Source organism: Podarcis raffonei, chromosome 8, assembly GCF_027172205.1.
Source record: "Podarcis raffonei isolate rPodRaf1 chromosome 8, rPodRaf1.pri, whole genome shotgun sequence".
Taxonomy (NCBI): domain Eukaryota; kingdom Metazoa; phylum Chordata; class Lepidosauria; order Squamata; family Lacertidae; genus Podarcis; species Podarcis raffonei.
In genome coordinates this window covers 51,780,206-51,797,984 of record NC_070609.1, presented here as the reverse complement: position 1 = coordinate 51,797,984, position 17,779 = coordinate 51,780,206, and the positions used below count along the sequence as shown (strand labels likewise).

Here is a 17,779-nt window from a genome sequence, read left to right as displayed (position 1 = left end):
ACATCCTTCCCAATGTTGAAGGTGCGTGCAAAGAGGTTTCTGGCTATCCCAGGAACAAGTGTGCCATTTGAAAGTGTGTTCAGCAAGGCTGGCATTTTCTTCAAATACAAAGGGCATCTCTATTGCCAGAGAATGCCAAAATGCAAGTTTTCCTTGCAAAAAATATAAATTACATTTAATAATTTTTGTTCTGTAAAATTGTATCCATTCTTTCTGGTTTGGCCTGGTTTAGAAAAGAAAAGTAACAAACAATCAAGTAACTGGTGTTTTGCGATGTACTGTATTTTTCGCTCCATAGGGCGCACCGGACCATAGGGTGCACCTAGTTTTTAGGGGGGGAAATAAAGGGGAAAAATTATTTCCTCCCCCCAGCCACGGGGCTGGGGCGGGGGAAGCCCGAGCTTCCCCCGACCCAAGCCCCCAGAACAGGCTGCTATCCGCGAGCCTTTGGAGCCCGAAGGCTTGCGGATAGCTGCCTGAAGCCCGGGGAGTTGGCACTGCGCTCCCCGGGCTTCAGGCTGCAGGCAGCTATCCGCAAGCCTTTGGAGCCTGGCGGGAACTCCCATTGCGCTCTGAAGGCTTGCGGATAGCTCCCTGAAGCCTGCATTCACTCCATAGGACGCACACACATTTCCCCTTCATTTTTGGAGGGGGAAAGGTGCGTCCTATAGAGCGAAAAATACGGTATATATTCAACTAAGACTCAATAGTGAATTATATTTGAATATCTAAAAGTGTGACACTTTTTTCTTGTTTAATAATGTAATTAATTTGGGGGGGACCTTTGATACCTATGCTACTAATTACTTCTACAGCTTTAATTTTAGAGAGAATGTGTTATCATTGGTACAGTAGTACTATGCATAACAGTTGTAACAATATGTTAAGTAAAATTATTGTCAGTTTTAGAGTTAGACCCATAAGTTGTAGCAGTTGCCAGGACATCACCATGTTCACCTCTACATAGCTCCAGCCTTATTTCAGATATCGTGATACATCGGAATATTGCAATGTTTAATCAGTGATATATCACCATGTTGAAAACCAGATATCACCCAGCCCTACCTCTCAGCTTAGCGGAAGGAGGCTGGGAAACAGTGGAGTTCTGCTTTGAATTTGAACAGGGTTTGAAGAGGAGTTTTTGAGCTGGGCTGAGAGCAGCCTGGAGGCCTGCAAAGACCCACACCGTAGCTTTGACAGACCTGATGCAGGATCAGGGGAGGGTGTTTCTGTCTGGTAAGCCCCACAACACAGGAACATAGGAATCTGCCTTATCCACTGTCAGACCATTGGATCCATCCAGCTCAGTACTGTCTACACTGACTGGCAGCAGCTCTCCTAGGTTTAAAGCAGAGCTCTCTCCCAGCCCTACCTGGAGCCTTTGGCATGACGTTAAGATCTACAAATGCAAAATTCAGACACTTCTGTTAAATGCAAGGCTCAGCTTACAGGGACCAGTGAGCAACAAGCAGCCATTAAGAGAGTGAGCCGATGCATGTCCAGTAGGAAGCTACCTTGTACTGAGTTCTATCATTAGTCCATCCAGCTCAGTACTGTCTAACATGACTGGCAGCATGGTTACAGGCAGGGGTCTCTTCCACCACTACCTGGAGACACCAGGGATTGAACTCAGGACTTTCTGCATGCAAAACAGATGCTCTACCACTGAGCCACAGACCTTTCCCAGTAGCACCAAATAGTGCCAGGCAGCAGGCCTCTTCCGGTCTCTCATCCAAAGGAAGCAAAGCCCTGTAGTGCTCCACAGGCCTTACAGGGTCCTAAGGAGCACTTAGCCATATCGCTATGCCACACTTGCCCCCCTCAATTTCCTTATGCACAACAGGGGTTTCTACAAGCCCTGAACCTGAAGCTGGAAGCTCCATTTTACACTCCCTAAGGCAGACCACACGCCTTTGCATCACCACAGAGTGTGACACCTTGAAGCATGTGCCGCAGATGAGGATTAAGCAGCTCCTCGCCAGGTGCCATCGGGAGAACTGCCTCTATCAGTCAAGTGTATTTACTAAATACGACCACAACAAACACTCCTGCAAACAGCTGAGAGCTCCTCAAGACTTTCATAATCTCTTCAGAAGATACATCGGCCATAATTAATTCAAAGAGATGGGCCCGCTGATTGGAATTTTTAATGAGCAGGAACATCTGCTCACTCTCTGAACGCAGCGCACGCCTGGAGCGCCACACACCCGGCCCTCTTCGCCAGCCAGCCAGCCAACCCTGACCTTCTCCAGAGGGCGCATCCAGGAGACAATGATCCGGATGCACCGGGGCAGGGGTGGGGGTGGGGCAAGGAACTGACCAACAAACATGGGCAAAAATCAAGAACCTTGGAAGATGGAGCACAACCCCTAGACCTCATCTTGTCGAGAAAAAAGTGTTCAGTGGAGGGGGCTTGCTGCAAACATAGGAAAAGGAGGGTGACCTTGTTTGCTTTGCAAAGGGATTGTTTTGCATAGGCAGAGCAATTTCCAGCGTGTGGTGCCTGCGGCTGCAGGTCCATTTAGAGCAGGCCTGGCTGTGATGAGGAAGGAGAGTGGCAGAAGGGAAGGAGGGTCTGGCTTTTCTCTTCTGCCTTGGAGGATTTACTGGCTGCTTTGTTCCCCCAGAGCCATTAATCACCCCGGGAGGATACAGACACCTATGGAGCCTGAAACAGCACAGCAAATATAAATCCACCAGCCTTTTGATAGCAGCCATAAAATAAACAGGTTAGTCAAGCATTTCATTGGAGGCAGGAAACAAACCCAGGCCCCTTGCAGAAAGCAGCATCAGCAAACCGCACCAGTCACATGCCTTTGAATAAAGACAACAAGGCGGGAGGGGTAGGGTAGGGTCTCCCAATGAAAACAATGGGCAGGAAAATGTGAACCTTGCAAGGGCTCTTTTACCAGGAAGGTAAAAGTGGCAATCCTTAGGGCAGAAGTAGAGAGCCTTTGGTCTTCCAGATGTTGCCAAACTGAAATTCCCATGAGCCCTAGCAAGCATGGCCAATAGCCAGCGATGATGGCAGTTGCAGGTCAGCAACATCAGGAGGGCCAGAGGTCCCCTACACCTTTCTTAAGGCCAAACAGGTCCTGTTGAGCCACACAATTTGGCACAATGGGGAAGTTGTTGCCTTGCTCACAACTCTGGCACTGGCTTAATCCACTTCAGTGTCTTTGTGGAGAGACTTCAAAGGTAGAGCAAGCTGGAATCTGAATATACAGCACAACACAACCTGAGAGGCAAAGTAGTGTAGTAGTTACAGTGCTGGACTAACACCTAGGAAGATCAGGGTTCAAATCCCCACTGAGCCATGAAGCTCACTGGGAGACCTTGGGTCTGGCACCTTGACCTCCTTGGAGGAAAAGTGAGATATAAATGCGAAAACAAACTCATATGCCTTGAATTCTGCCCAAATCTATATAACTGATGTTCTTAACTAGATAATCTGGCTACACTGGTTGCCCTGACTAAGATAATGGTTGTATGAAGGACTTCCTCAGTTATATTTTGCAGACTTAATGGCTCTAGTAGAGCAGTAGTGAGGAACTTGTAGCCCTCCATATGTCACTGAACTTCTACTCCCATCATCTCTCCCACTGACCTTCCTGGTTGTTAGGAGTTAGGAGTCAGACAACTGCTGAAGAACCCTCGATTCCCCTTGACTGCAGTGCTGCCACTGGGTGCTTACTCATGGCAAGGCCTTTTCAGTGATGGTTCCCCAATTGTGGAATGCCCTCCCCAGTGAAGTACGCCTGTTCCCATCATTATCCATTATACCCAGGCATTTGGTGGCTGAAAGATACTGTTCTGGGCAACCCTGTGATTATCAGATGGAGGAATGCTTTTCACTGTAATTGCTTTTATAAAACGTTTTTAACTGAAACTAATCGTAGATGTTTTTAATTGTAATTGTTTTGGGGAATGTTTTAGCATTGTTTTTGTTTTTAAATTGTGAATCTGTTGGCAGTCCTGGGATCCCTGGGGAGGAAGGATACAAATTCAATAAATAAAAAAAACCAAGTCAGGCTTCTTCCAGCTGCTGCCACTGAAGATAAAACTACGCTCCATTGGGAGGGCTGCTGGCCTCAGCTAGCAATCAAAGAAAAGGGGGGGGAGCCATTTAAATCCTTAGAACTGGATTGCCCAGTGGCATAACTGGCAAAGGCGGCACCTGCTCAAGAAAGGTGGACAGCGGGCTCTGAGTAGGCTGCAAAAGCACTGCCTGAACCATACTTCATTTCCAGCAGTGTCTTGATACGCAGCTGCAAGGATGAAAGGGGAAAAGGCAATGAAATGGCGGGGAGGAAGAAAATGGGGAGATCAGTCATTCGCTGGTGATTAGTGTGCAATGTCTGCCAGGGAGACCACGGGACATGCCCTATTAGCTTTAAAATAGACAATTCTTCATTCCATGCGGCCTTTCAAAAGACTCCGTATTATCTTTGAAAAACCGCTAACCTCTGATGGATGGGCGCCAGCAGCAAGCCACCACTTTGATTTTAGCATTTCAGAGTGCCAAGTGCCTCATCTCTCTCTCTGCTCTCTCCCCCCCGCCCCCACATCTTATTTTACTAAGTTACTGTGCTCCCCATCCACCAGACCAAAAAAAAAAAAGTATTAAAGCTTCAATCAAACCTCTGTACTAGGATGGATGGGCTGGATCATCTGTTGAGTCAGCCCTGGCTCTCTCTACCCAGAGCACTCCCTGGTGGCATTAGAGCTTCATTAGCAGTAAATTGTTGCAGCAGGGATATTATTGCAGTCTCTCAAGGGCTGCCGAATATTCTAGAGAATAGGGAGGAGTGGGGCAAAGATAGCCTGCAGTGGAAACCTCAAGAACTGACTGCTGAGATGCGCTCTAAGTGAGGCTGCCCTTGATATCTGACTGGAAGCTGCAGATGGTGCAAAACGTTGCAGTAAGGTTGCTGCTGAGTGCAGCAGCCTATTGCAGGAATGTGACACCACTCTTAAAAGAGCTGCGTGGGTTTGCTGATCTGCTACCAGGCTGGGGTTAAGCACTAAATTATAAAGTCCAAAAGAACTTGGCTTACCTGAAGGGATGCCCTTCCCTCCAAACAGACCTGCCCAGTCACCAAAGTGTTCTAATAAGGCCCACCTAGCTGTGTCATGGCCTGCTGAGGCCCAGCTTGCCGCAGCCAAGGGAAAGGCCTTTTCAGTTGTGCCCCCGAGTCAATGGAAGAACCTCCCCTCTGAAATAAGGCAGGTGCTGATTCAGCTTAGTTTCCAGCACTTGCTAAACCCCTGTTTGTTCTACCAGGTGTTTGCTGGCCATGAATACGGGTTTATTGTGATTCACCCTGACTCTATATTTGCTGCTGTATTAATTTTTACTGAGTTTGTTGTTGTTGTTTTTTACACTGTGGTTCTATTGATGTGAACTACTTTAAGATTTCTTATGAAAGGCAGTAGAGAAAATATTTTAATTAAGTAAATTAAGAGTGGGGTTAGGCCTGCTGGTGAGGATGAAAGTCAATGTGAGCTACTGACAGGTCCAGCTGGTTTGTGGATAGATCACTGGTCGTCCAGCTCAGTATCCTCTACACTGACTGGGAGTGGCTCTCCAGGTTTCAGACTGGGGCCTCTCCTAGCTTTACCTGCAGATGCTAGGGACTGAGCCGGAGACCTTCTGTGTGCAAAGCAGATGCTCTACCAAGGAGCTACAACCCTTCCCTCAAGGCACAGGAACACACGAAACTGCTTTATAGTGAGTCAGACCCCAGGTGAGGGGAGAGACTCCATCAGGCAAGGCCTCCTTCCACCTGCCTTGCCCCACCCTCTGATTCTCAATGTGTATCGTTTTGTTTTATGTACTGAGGCTTGCCATTTTATTGATTATAGTTTAGATATTATTGTAACTGTTGAGTGGATTTCTGTTTAACTTTTATATGTTGATATTATTTTATACTATTCTAATGATTGTTGAATGTTACTTTTTTGATGTAGGTAACCTATTTTCAAGTTATGTTTTATTATATTTTTGTATTGCATTAGATTGTTATAAGATGTACAGTCTTTGTTTCTTCAGCTTGTAAACCGCCTTGAGTATTGTAAGATAGAAAGGCGGTATACAAATTAAAAATGAAATCAAATGAAAATGGTCCATCTAGCTCAGTATTGTCAACACTGACTGGTAGTGGCTATTGAAGGCTTCAGCCAGAGCTCTCTCCCAGCCCTACCTGGAGATGCTGTGGATTGAACCTGGAGCCTTCTGCATGCAAGGCAGATGCTCTGCCACTGAGCCACAGCACTTCCTTCCTTGAGTACTTTCTCTGCTGATGTATCAAAGCCCACTGAGCTTGCAAGACATGTCCATAACTACAACGTCATCTCCATACACCACACAGAGATGCAGCGATAAACTACACTTGGTTAACCTAATCTGCTTTGTTTTTCAAAGCTCAATAATGAGAAGGTGGGAGAAGGAGCTGATCACAACCAAAACAAGCACGGCTGTGTTGAGCAGGCCTGAGCAAGCTGCCTCTTCTTTTCATCACGATCAGAGCTCAGGGCGTGTTTGTGTGTGTGTGTTTTCCTTCGCTGGGGCATCATCTGCGCTTCTTCGAAGCACCAGGGGTCCTGCTTTCTCTTCCCCTCCCTCAGCCTTTCCTCTTTGTGGTTTAATTAGTATTTCCAAGAGCTGTGATCCCGCTGGGAAGCCTGGGTAAAATACAAGGGGAGGAGAACCCTAACAATGATTCTTAATTAGCAAACGCTTCGGCTCCCTGCTGCCCGTGGTGTCTGCAAGGAGGGGAGAGAGGATGCATGAAAAAAGGGCGGCAGGGTGGGCTGGGCAACCCTGGAGGAAGACAGCCTTGTGTACAGAGATTTACAGGCAGCATTTTGCCTGCTCCCTGACATCTCTGAGCATGCTTGGTGCCTGACCCGGACACTAGCATAGATGATGCTATTTACCCCCAGCCGGAGGACATTTGCTCTGGATGCAACATGCTGCTTTTCAACACTAGATGTTCGATAAGCAGGCCTTGCCCTTCGATGGAATCAATCAGCTCTTGTGTCTCAAAAATAAGAATCAGGAGGGTTTTGTGCAAAATTAAGTCCCAAGCCACACTCAGTCTGCTCTGCATTTTGACAGCTGTTGCAAGGGAAGGTGCACACCGACAGCAGAGATTGACGCAGTGCCGGTTTTGGTGGAGCTGAATCTGCTCAGTTGCATTCCCACACATGCCTTCTCCTTGTAACCTATGCCCATTGTGTCAATATACAAATGCTGTTTTAGCCATTTCAATGCACCAGAATGAGGTGACTGAAGGAACTAGGGACAGAGAAGCTGCCTTCTACAGAGTCAGTCCATTGGTCCATCTAGCTCAGTGTTGTCTACAATGACTGGTAGTGGCTCTCCAAGGTTTCAGGCAGGGAGTCTTTCCCAACCCTACCTGGAGATACCAGGGATTGAAGCTGGGACCTTCCGCATGCAAAACAGGTGCTCTGCCACTGCACCACTGCTCATTTGAGCACATCAGCATGCAATCTCCCCATTTGGTTGCATGTATGACAAGGTCTTGGTCATGCTGTGTAAGCTGCTGAGGCTTGAAGGCTTCAGTGTTTCATCTTCTGCATCACCAGTGCACTTCCGGGCCTTCAAGCAGCCAGGCAGCATAGGCTCAATTGGGCCAACAGTACTCCAGTCTGTTGTTCCGGTGGTGAAACCCCATAGCATGAAGGTGGGTCTACTGAGGCACCCAAAAGGAGAGTCACAAAGACTGTGTTGCCCGATTCCCTACTTCCACCACATCCACAACTGTACCTCCTGCCACTGGTCCACATGATCATCAACCCATGCCAGGCCTGGATTCTGTGGCAGCCAGTCACAAGCTAGGCCCCTGATATGACATGTTGCTCTTTAGGAATAGAATGCCCACTGAATTATCACTCATCCCACAACTAGAAGGCTTGCTTCATTTTCTGGCTGCCTTATTTTATTAGGGAAGATGGATTTCCCTCAGATCTGCCTGTAGTCTCCTACTCCTGTGTTTCAATCCCATTCCCCCTTCTCAATGCCTTTCCAAAGTCCTTCTAGAGAAAACCCCACCCTCCCCAATAGAAGCTGTGTGCATGTACATGTGAAAGCATTACCTGTCGCCCATCACTCCTCCAGACGCCATTCACAGTTTTGGTGGGTGCAATGGTCACAACCGGAGGCGTGTTCGGCACATTGTGCCCTCCCGGTGGGACAATCAGGGGCCCCATTGGTCCTCGCTTGGGAGTGCTTGCAGGGGAGCTGTGGTTGGTGGCCGGTGAGGAAACAGGAGAAGACTCGCTGCTTATTGAAGACCCTAAAACAAGAGAGAGAGATGGACAGAAATGAGATGGGAAGTTTTCCCTGGTGGGTAGATTAATCCCAGGCATTAGAGCAGGCTTGGGAGGCTGAACCCTTGCAGGTGCTCCCATTGAATAAGGCTACCTTCACGCCATGCATTTAAAGCACTCTGATATGACTGCAAACAGTCATGGCTTCCCCCAAAGAATCCTGGGAGCTGTCGTTTGTTAAAGGTGCTGAGAGTTGTTCAAAGTCCCCTTATACAGCTACAATTTCCAGAGTGACTTAATAATCAATCCCTCTTCCCAGGAATTGATGCTCTGTGAGAGAAATGGGGACCTCCTAACAGCTCTCAGCACCTGTAACAAACTACAGCTCCCATTAGTCTGGTTGGCGGGGGGGGGGAGAGTTTAAAGTGACATCACAGTTCTTTAAATGTATGGTGCAAAAGTCGCCCAAGTTTAACCAATATTCTGACTCCAAAGAAGACTTTTCCTGAACATTGCTCCTTGTTAACAAGGAAAAGGTTTCCAGTCCCATCCCTGTTGAGGTGGTGGTAGGGAATTCTCTCATGTACATTTGGGCCCATTAATTAATTTCAAACGCATCCATCTGCCAGAATAGGGGTGGACAACTGCATTGCTGGGACATTCAGATGTCCATACATAAGTTGGAGTGAGGCAGTAGTGCTATTTGGCTGTACCCCCTGACCCCTTACTGATCATCAAGGAGAGTAAAGGTATCACAGTAAAGGTGTGGCTGAGACACAGCATGCAAACCACTAAGAGGGACACAATATTAACCTGGCTGGATCTCTCAGAAACTTTTAAAAACAATTTCCTTTTCCTTATGAGTAGGCACACTTTTTTGCCACACATGGATTTAACTCTGACAACAGTGCAGGGTGGTGGTTTCTAGTGGTAATTTGATATTTAGTTGGCCCTTGGGAACATAGTAAACCACCTTAAACCAAGTCAAACCACTGGTCCATCTAGCTCACTATTGCCTACACTGACTGGCAGCAACTCTCCAGAGTTTCAGCCAGGGAATCTTTCCCAGGCCTGGAGATGCTGGGGATTAAACCTGAGACTTTCTGCAAGCAAAGCAGATGCTCTACCGCTAAGCCACATTTGCTTATGGATTTCTGAGTGACAAGATCCTACCTTTCTCAGCTCAGAAGGCCAGTTTCCTCCTCTACAACTTATTAATAAGGCACTTAATATGGTGGCAGGCACCGTACAGCTATGATGAATATTCAGATACACATAGGCACATTTGTTTCTACCTCCTCATCCACAAATCAAGTGTTCTTGCTCAGAAGCCTTCAAACATTCACATTTAGCAATTGGCAAGACAAAATGGCTTACACTTGGGTTACATGGGAGGGCTCTTGTGACACATAAAAAGGGACCCAAACTACCCATTCAGTTGCTAGAAGAAACCCAGAAGCATAAAGCCAGCCCAGGGGAAAGCAAAAGCAGCAAGGCAATTACTTTAGAAAAAAGGCTGATGGTACAGAGACGTTACTCTAATGCTGCAGCAGTGGAAGTCCTGGGCTTGAATACCGCCCTGCATGGCTACATCTATCAACACACAAAACCTGGGGCATCACAATTAGAGGCGGTGACTGCTTTCTTTCAAGAAAAATTAGCAAAACCATCCTAAGCCAAGACTGCAAAAGCAGCCATGACCAAGATGCTGTGGTCAAAGAGACGGGCATTTGGGTAAATAGAACAACTCTCTCTCTTTTTCAACCCTTGGGCAAGGTTTTGCTGCAATTTGCATAATACATCTGTATTTTAAATTACACCCAGCCTAGGGAAGCTGCTGATATTTGCAAGTAGAGGGGGGGAAGAGACTCACAGAAATAGAATTAAGAGAACGATGCATATAGACAAGGGTGGCTATAGAAGAAATACAAATAGGATGCTAACTAGGGCATCCTTGCTAGATTTTGCCCTGTGCCTCAATGCAAACAGGTTGCATGAAAAACATTCATACAAAGGGAAAGTTTGTGTAAACACAAACATGGGGCATTCAAATAAGCTAACAGCCATTCCGAGTTAAACAATTTCCTTATGGTGGAACAGGGTTGGCAAATGGATCACGTGTCAATTTTATATTGTTTGGTTTCAAATGATAATAAAAATCATGCCTCTCTAAGCAAGCTCTAATGACTTTGAGCCTTTCAGGACATACCAAGATGCAGTTGGGACATCACACTCACACCATACATTTAAAGCACTCTCATACCATTTTAAACAGTCATGGCTTTCCCCCAAAGCATTCTGGGAGCTGTAGTTTGTTAAGGGTGGTGGGAGTTGTTAGAAAACCCTTATTATCACAAAGCTACAACTTGCAGAGTTCCCTGTGAAGATGGAAAGTCTGTTACACCATTCTGCAAGCTGTATAGCTCCCAGAATTATTTGAGGGAACCCATGATGGATTAAAGTAGCATCATAGTTCTTTAAATGCATGGTGTGAATGTGGCCACAGTGAATCAGTTGAACTAACAGTCCACTATGTAAACAGATGAATTATTAAGTTGCTTTGACTATGGCAAGAGTGAGCTGAAATAGGTTGCAGGGCCTAGTATGACGACACACGCATAGGAGCCTAGGAATCAGAGAGGTATATCCTTGATTTTATTGGCCCCAACCAATTCAGCTTAAGGATACTGCAAATCCTTCCTGTTTAACTGAATTCTAAGGAGTACTCAAGAGCACAAAAAGGAGACAGAATGCTAAGACATCCTTTCCAGCCTGGGCCAAAAAGGTACCCACAGGAACCACCCACAATGAAGTGAACAATGAACATGTTGCACTGTTGACGCATACGGCACTTGACAGAGTTTCATAAGGGAAAAAAAATACAGCCAATTTGACACTATTTTGCCAACACTATCAGCCTAACTGAAAACATAAAAATCAACAGGCAAGAGCTTATTTTGCCTTCATGTACTCTAAAAATTAATGTGTATATACTGTATATTTTTAAATGAACTATTCAGTCAGACTCAAAAGCCTGCAACATCTTTAGTCTTTCTTCCCAATGCCATGTCTCCTACTTCCATCGGAGTCATACACCACTTGGAGCAAGCTTGCAGCAGAAGGAGAAAGCAGAAAGCCGACCCAAGGAAGGGGCAGGTTTGCCGCGTTGCCAGCTCCCGGGCTTTATTAATTATTCCTGGGCGACTGCGCCATGCTTTCATTCTGGAGAGTGGTGGCACGGATGGTGCAGATGACAAAGGAAGCCGCCAGTATGGATTTGACACCTACTGAAGTCTATCTTGTCAGCGCTGAGGCCGACAACAATTAGCAGCCTTAATCCCCTCTGAGCTGGGAAGCCATTACTCACCACTGAAAGCCTTATCAATCAATACCATCACAAAGAGCCGGGCAATTAATGAAGCTAAAGTCTTACTTCAGAACCCTTAATTCTCACTGTGTGGCTTTAAAATGGGAGGGTTTGTGATCGTTATAATTAACTGGCGGTATTCAGCCAGGAGTTAGTCAATGAAACTAATCTGGCTTGGAGATGACAAGAGGCGCAGTGTGGCAGTGTCACCTTTGTTGTCTGACCTCCTGATTCCCACTCAGTGATAGCAGATTAGCAGGAAAGGCTGACAGGCAAAGGTAATTAACAGCTGAGACCCTGACGAAGAAGTAAAGGCAGAGGATGTGTGGGGAAAGGGGGGCGGAGAGGAGAAAAGGCCCCGCAAGGATCCAAACCCACTGAAGCTGACGATCAGCAGATGAGCCTGCCTGGATTTGCTTTGTAGCTTCTTCTGCTCGCCCAGTTGGAAAGGGACCTATGCCTTGATCAAAATGGAAGGAAATGATTCCTGGATGACAGCAGAAAATGGGCTCAGGGGGTGCCTGGCAGCTCAGGCACTGCAAACAGTTCTAGCCTAACAGAGCAATTCAGTTGTGAAGAAAGAGCCTTGGGCTCAGACAAGACTGGATGCTGTGCCCTCAGACCTAAAACACCTCCTTTCAAAATCCTGTATGTCTGTGGGTGGTTGAGCTCACTTCTGGGGAAAGGATTTTGCCTGCTTCACCTGTGACAGATACGTCGCCTCTACCCTTAGAGGGAGCTGGGAAACTGAGGTCAGATGCTGGTGCACCCCTGACAGTAAAAAAAAATCCCCACAAAGCCATATTGTTTCCAGCGGTTGCTGCTTCTTCCGTCCGACAAGTTCTGCCACCCCAGAAATATTCACCACTACAGATTCTAACCTCCACCATTAATGGGGCCACAAACAGGACCCACAAGAGCTGGTCTCTGATTACAATCAGTCACAGCTCTCTGAATCTTCGGCTTCTAGGAAATCCATGTGACCCTTCCCAGAACAGACCACCCATGGCAGGCTGGAACTTTAAATTCCCCACTAGCAGGTGATGAGCAAAGTAGTGTAGTTATATCACACTGAGTCTCTCTCTCTCTCTCTCTCTCTCTCTCTCTCTCTCTCCAGATTAATAACTGTTTAGCTCTTATTCATAAAATGGGGACAGAGGCTGCATACACTTGTTATTTTTAAAGTACAATGGTACCTCGGGTTACATACGCTTCAGGTTACAGACTCCGCTAACCCAGAAATAGTACCTCAGGTTAAGAACTTTGCTTCAGGATTAGAACAGAAATCGGGCGGCGGCGGTGCGGCAGCAGCAGGAGGCCCCATTAGCTAAAGTGGTGCTTCAGGTTAAGAACAGTTTCAGGTTAAGAACGGACCTCCCGAATGAATTAAGTACTTAACCTGAGGTACCACTGTATATTTAAAGCACATCCCCTCACCCCATAAAGAATCTTGGGAACTGTAGTTTTTTAAGGGGGCTGGTAATTGTAGCTCAGTGAGGGGTAAACTACAGCTCCCAGGATTCTTTGGAGGGAATGTGATTTTAATGTGTGGTGTGTACACAGCCACAGACTTGTAGTTTGTGCTACCCCCCCACCCTCCCGCCAAAACCCCTGGCATTAAAGTTCTTGCTTCCCATTTTGCTCAAAATGGTTTCAAACAATTAATAAAACTAAAGCATTTCTGGATATTGCCTCCCCCTCAAAAGGCATCATCTCTTTGGCTTCCTCAACCCACATGCAGGGTGGCATTCTAGCTCCTTGCCCACCCCCCACCCCGTCACCTTATTCTTCCTGGGGGCCAATTTCTTTTTAACACATTCCCTCCAACACTCCCCTCAGCCACCCATCCAGGCACAGCAAAAACTGCTTTGAACTCTGCATCGAATCTGAGAGCTCCAAGAACTCAATTAACATCCATTTGATATCAATAAATATGTTAAGCAGCTTCCTGTTTCTGGAAGGCCCTGGCTGGCATGGACACGCACACACAAACGGGGACACACACACACACAGGCTCTGCCGGCTGGTTCGGAGGCTGTGTGGCTTTCTTTCCTTTTGAGATGAAAGAGAATGAAATTGCAAGGAAAAAGCCATGCCACTCTAATCCCCGCTGGATGCGCACCCCTGGTTAGCTCTTGTGTTCTTCCGTCTCAAAGTCATGTTTCATATTGACAAGGAGAGGGAAAAAATATCCCTCATCAAAAAGGTCGGGTAGTTCTTCCTGCTCAAGCTAAACTCTTTGGACCCAGCCTGGGGCCTTGAGGGCATCCTTAGCAAATCTGAAAGCAGCACATCTCAGAGGCAAGTATCAGCTGTGTGGGAGAAAAGCAGGCAGACAGGCACAACACATATCAAAATGCCATTTTCCTCCCTTATTTGCATACATCACATTGGCCTGACCTGTTCCCTTAACATCCGCATGGGGTAGTGGTTAGAGTGTTGGATTAGGATCTGGGAGACCAGGGTTCATTGCCATGAAGGTCACTGGGTGACCTTGGGCCAGTCCCTGCTTCAGCCTAGTCTACCTCACAGGGTTGTTACAGGGATTAAATAAGGAGGGGGAGAACCATGTATGCCACCTTGAGCTCCTTAGAGAGAAAGATAGGATACAAGTGCAATCAATCAATCAATCAATCAATTCTCACAAAATATGAGCAGAAGGTATACAATGTTGCTGTTATTCTACAGACGCCACCATTGGTTTGTTGCATTTTTCCAGGAGCAGAAAGTGAGCCAGTAGGGCCGGGGGTTGGCAGGTGATGTTGGCAGTAGAGAAGCGAATTTGTGGCACAAGAGTGCTATTTAGCCATTGCTATTTATTTTGAGATGTATGTGGGTAGGTCATAAAGGTGCACTCTTCTTTGGCAATTACCCAAATGTGTGAAGGCTCTGTAATAGTGTGACAATCTGGAAGCACCTCAACACATTCTGCAGACAACTCCAAACTGCAGACATTGAGTGTCAAGATTTCCCCATCTTTTTATCTTCTCTCTTGCCAACTCCTTGCTCTCCATTCTGCCTAATATCCAGTATGAAGAAGAGTTCCCGAAGACGCCAAAGCAGGGGTGTGGGACCTGTGCTGCTCTTCATGTTGCTGGACTCCAAATCCCATCGTCCCTGACAGCTGGGGCAGTGCTCGCTGGGGCTGATAGGAGATGGAGTCCAACAACATGTGGAGGGCCACAGGTTTCCCAATCCCTGCTCTAAAGCTTGCTTGCCAAAATATGACATTTCAGTTGGCCCTAAATAAAGGTTATAACCTCAGTATGGCTTTTCGATTTTGCTTCTGTCTTATTACTCTCACATCACAGCAACATCGCAAGAGCAAACCATGTGGTCAAAATACACTGGCAACACATTGGTCTTGAGTAAGACTTAGGCTGCATTCACACCATGCATTTAAAGCACTATATGATAACACTTCAAACAGTCACGGCATTTCCCAAAGAATTATGGGAGCTGCTGTTTGTTAAGGGTGCTGAGAGTTATTTCTCTTCACAGAACTACAATTCCCAAAATTACCTGTGAAGAGGGATTGACTGTTAAACCACTTCAGAACTGTAGCTCTGTGAAAGGAATAGGGGGTCTCTTAAAAACTCTCAACATCCTTAACAAGCAATCGCTCCTGGGATTCTTTGGGAGAAGCCATGACAGTTTAAAGTGGCATCACAGTGCCTTGAATGTATGGTGTGGGTGTGGCCTTACTTGGATGCAACCAATTTTCCATAGGGAAGGACCCTCAGAGGCCAACCTCTGGATCTTTGCCACATTAAAAATCCCCCAAGGTGCTTCATTATGGTGTTTTGCATGCAAAGCAGTCCCACCCCAGTAGTACCTGATGTGGTGGGGAAGAGCTGAGGACTCACCCTCTCATCACTAGCACCACTGCAGCTGACCTGGAGAAAGGGCCGTGTGAACACACTCAGGGAAAACCCAGACTGGCTCAACCTGTGCATCCATACAGCACTGACCTCACCACTGCTGTCTCCGCCCTTCCACGCCACACACAGGCCAACAACGCCGCCGCCACTAGAAAGCCTGCACACTCCCTTGTTTTACACTTCACGCCTGCCCATTCTCCCTAAACGCTTCCCAATATAATCTCCTATTAAGCATCTCCAAGCCGATTCATCTCCAGGAGCCAGACAGGCGGAGAACTCCGAAGACAGCAAAGGGATTTTTTTCATTTTTCTTTTTGTTAAACAATCAAGTTATGCAGCAGCTAAAATCTAAATCAACGGAGAAGAAAAACTCGGCACTGCTTTTCATTATCAACCATATTTTGCTGGGGCAGATATTTGTATATAGCTTGCAAAGGAGAACCAAAAAAAGAAAAGAAAAAAAGACTGCATTTGCAAAGAGGAACTGGAGCTGGAGCTGGAGCTGGAGAGGAGATCCGAGCATCAGGAAATCAATGTCAAAAATCCACTAAAGTCGCTTTTGACGGGCTAAGCAGCAAAGCAGCAGGAGGGAAGAATGAAGGGGGGCGGGCGGGGAACACTACATGGTAGAGAAAATGGGGGAAAGGAGGGAGGGAAGAGATGGCAGGAAGGGTGAGGCATCTTCTAATCTATAGCGTTTCGCAAATTGATTTCCCCTTTGGGTGGAGGGGGAAGGAGAGGGAAGCTGTTCCCATTATCCAGATTGGAGACTTCAGTGATTAACGCTCTATGCAGAAAGGACTAGCAATTTCAACCACAATAATGCATTCTCTACCTCTGTTTAAAACCTACCTTGCCTCTTTGCTCAAAGCATTGTGCTGCCTGATTAGAATGGCCTGTTTCGCCCTCTCTTAGCTCAAAACTCCCTTCACTGTTCCTCCCCTCTGCAAGAGGCATCACTTCCTCTTATCTAGTGCTCAGAACCAGGAGCCCTGAAGCACATGGAGCCTCAATGAAAGAGTGCCTCAAAGCATGTGCAGAGTACATTTCTTTCACCTTTGAGTAAACCATCCTCAGCACATACATACCCCTCCACAGATGGGGAGAGGAGGAAGGATCTGAAATCCAGTCTGCAGCCTCCCAGCAAATATTGTGACCCAGGCCACATTCATTTAAAGCACCACTTTAAACAGTCAAGGTTCACCCCCCCCACCAAAAAAATCCTGAGAGCTGTAGTTTGTTAAGGATGCTGAGGGTTGTTAGGAGACCCCTGCCCCCCCAGCTACATTTCCTGTAAAAGGAATTAGAATCTCCTAAAAACTCTCAGCACCCTTAACAAACTACAGCTCCCTTGATGCTTTGAAGAAAAGGTGGCCCTGGAATGTGAGGAATAAACTATTGCTTGTTTGGAACTGTTTGTTCTCTTCTTCCCCCACTGCAAGGTAGCAGCCACCTCTCTGGATGACAGTGAGCAGCCTCCAAAGGATGCACTCAGTTCCTGGAAGCTTCCAGGTTGTTCTCTGAACTGCGAACACAGCTATTCGCCCACCTTGGGACTACAAATGTGCTCACCTGCATGAAAAGCACCAAGCAGTGCTGTGTAGCCAGCCTTAATTGACTCACTCTCCTCTGCTCCAATTTAGATAATTGCTGTGTACAATGAAACCTCTGTTTAAAGGAAGCACTTTCTGAAAGGAACAGACACAGCGGAATAACAAAGCAGCTACTGCGACCTGCTCTGGTGCCAAAACAGTCTCCAAAACCCTCTGTGGAAAGAGGCTGGCTCATGGTTGACCTACAGCAGGGTCAGGGAGGGATCTGCTTCTCCAGGTGGCCCCAGCAACCAAATCCATAATGTCAAAGGAGAATGGAAGGCTTACGCGTGCAGCTGCTGGCATCACAGCAGTGAGCCATGCTCCTTACAGAGGCCACTAAGAATCACTCTCTTATTCCTTCCCTCCTGGGAGCTGCCACCACCTGTCCAGCTACTGGAGATTTAAGCAGTGGTGGCTGGTGCCCATTGGGACTGGCAGGTGGAAGGCAGGAAGGCCAACAGGCAGAGCCAACTAAACCCTGCAACCTGGCTGAGTTCTACAAAAGGCAATGATGAGACTAAGGAGAAGGAGGAAGCTGCCAGGCAGTGCCAAAGGCTGGTTGGAGGTAGGAGAGCAGGAAAGTAGAACGCTGGCTGAGGGCAGACTGTAGTTAGAGAAGCAGTGCCCTGTTTGTCCTAATG

The 17,779-nt window shown here is 46.9% G+C and overlaps 1 protein-coding gene across 9 annotated transcripts in view; it reads right to left on the bottom strand.

The window, feature by feature from the left end:
• The window catches only part of GSE1 (Gse1 coiled-coil protein), a 444,053-nt gene that overhangs the window by 38,899 nt on the left and 387,375 nt on the right, over nucleotides 1-17,779 (bottom strand). For all 9 annotated transcript variants that reach the window (XM_053400057.1, XM_053400050.1, XM_053400052.1 and 6 more), the window contains one exon: nucleotides 8,122-8,321. In XM_053400057.1, coding sequence (XP_053256032.1) covers nucleotides 8,122-8,321 — 200 coding nt within the window. The remainder of the gene's footprint in view (nucleotides 1-8,121; nucleotides 8,322-17,779) is intronic.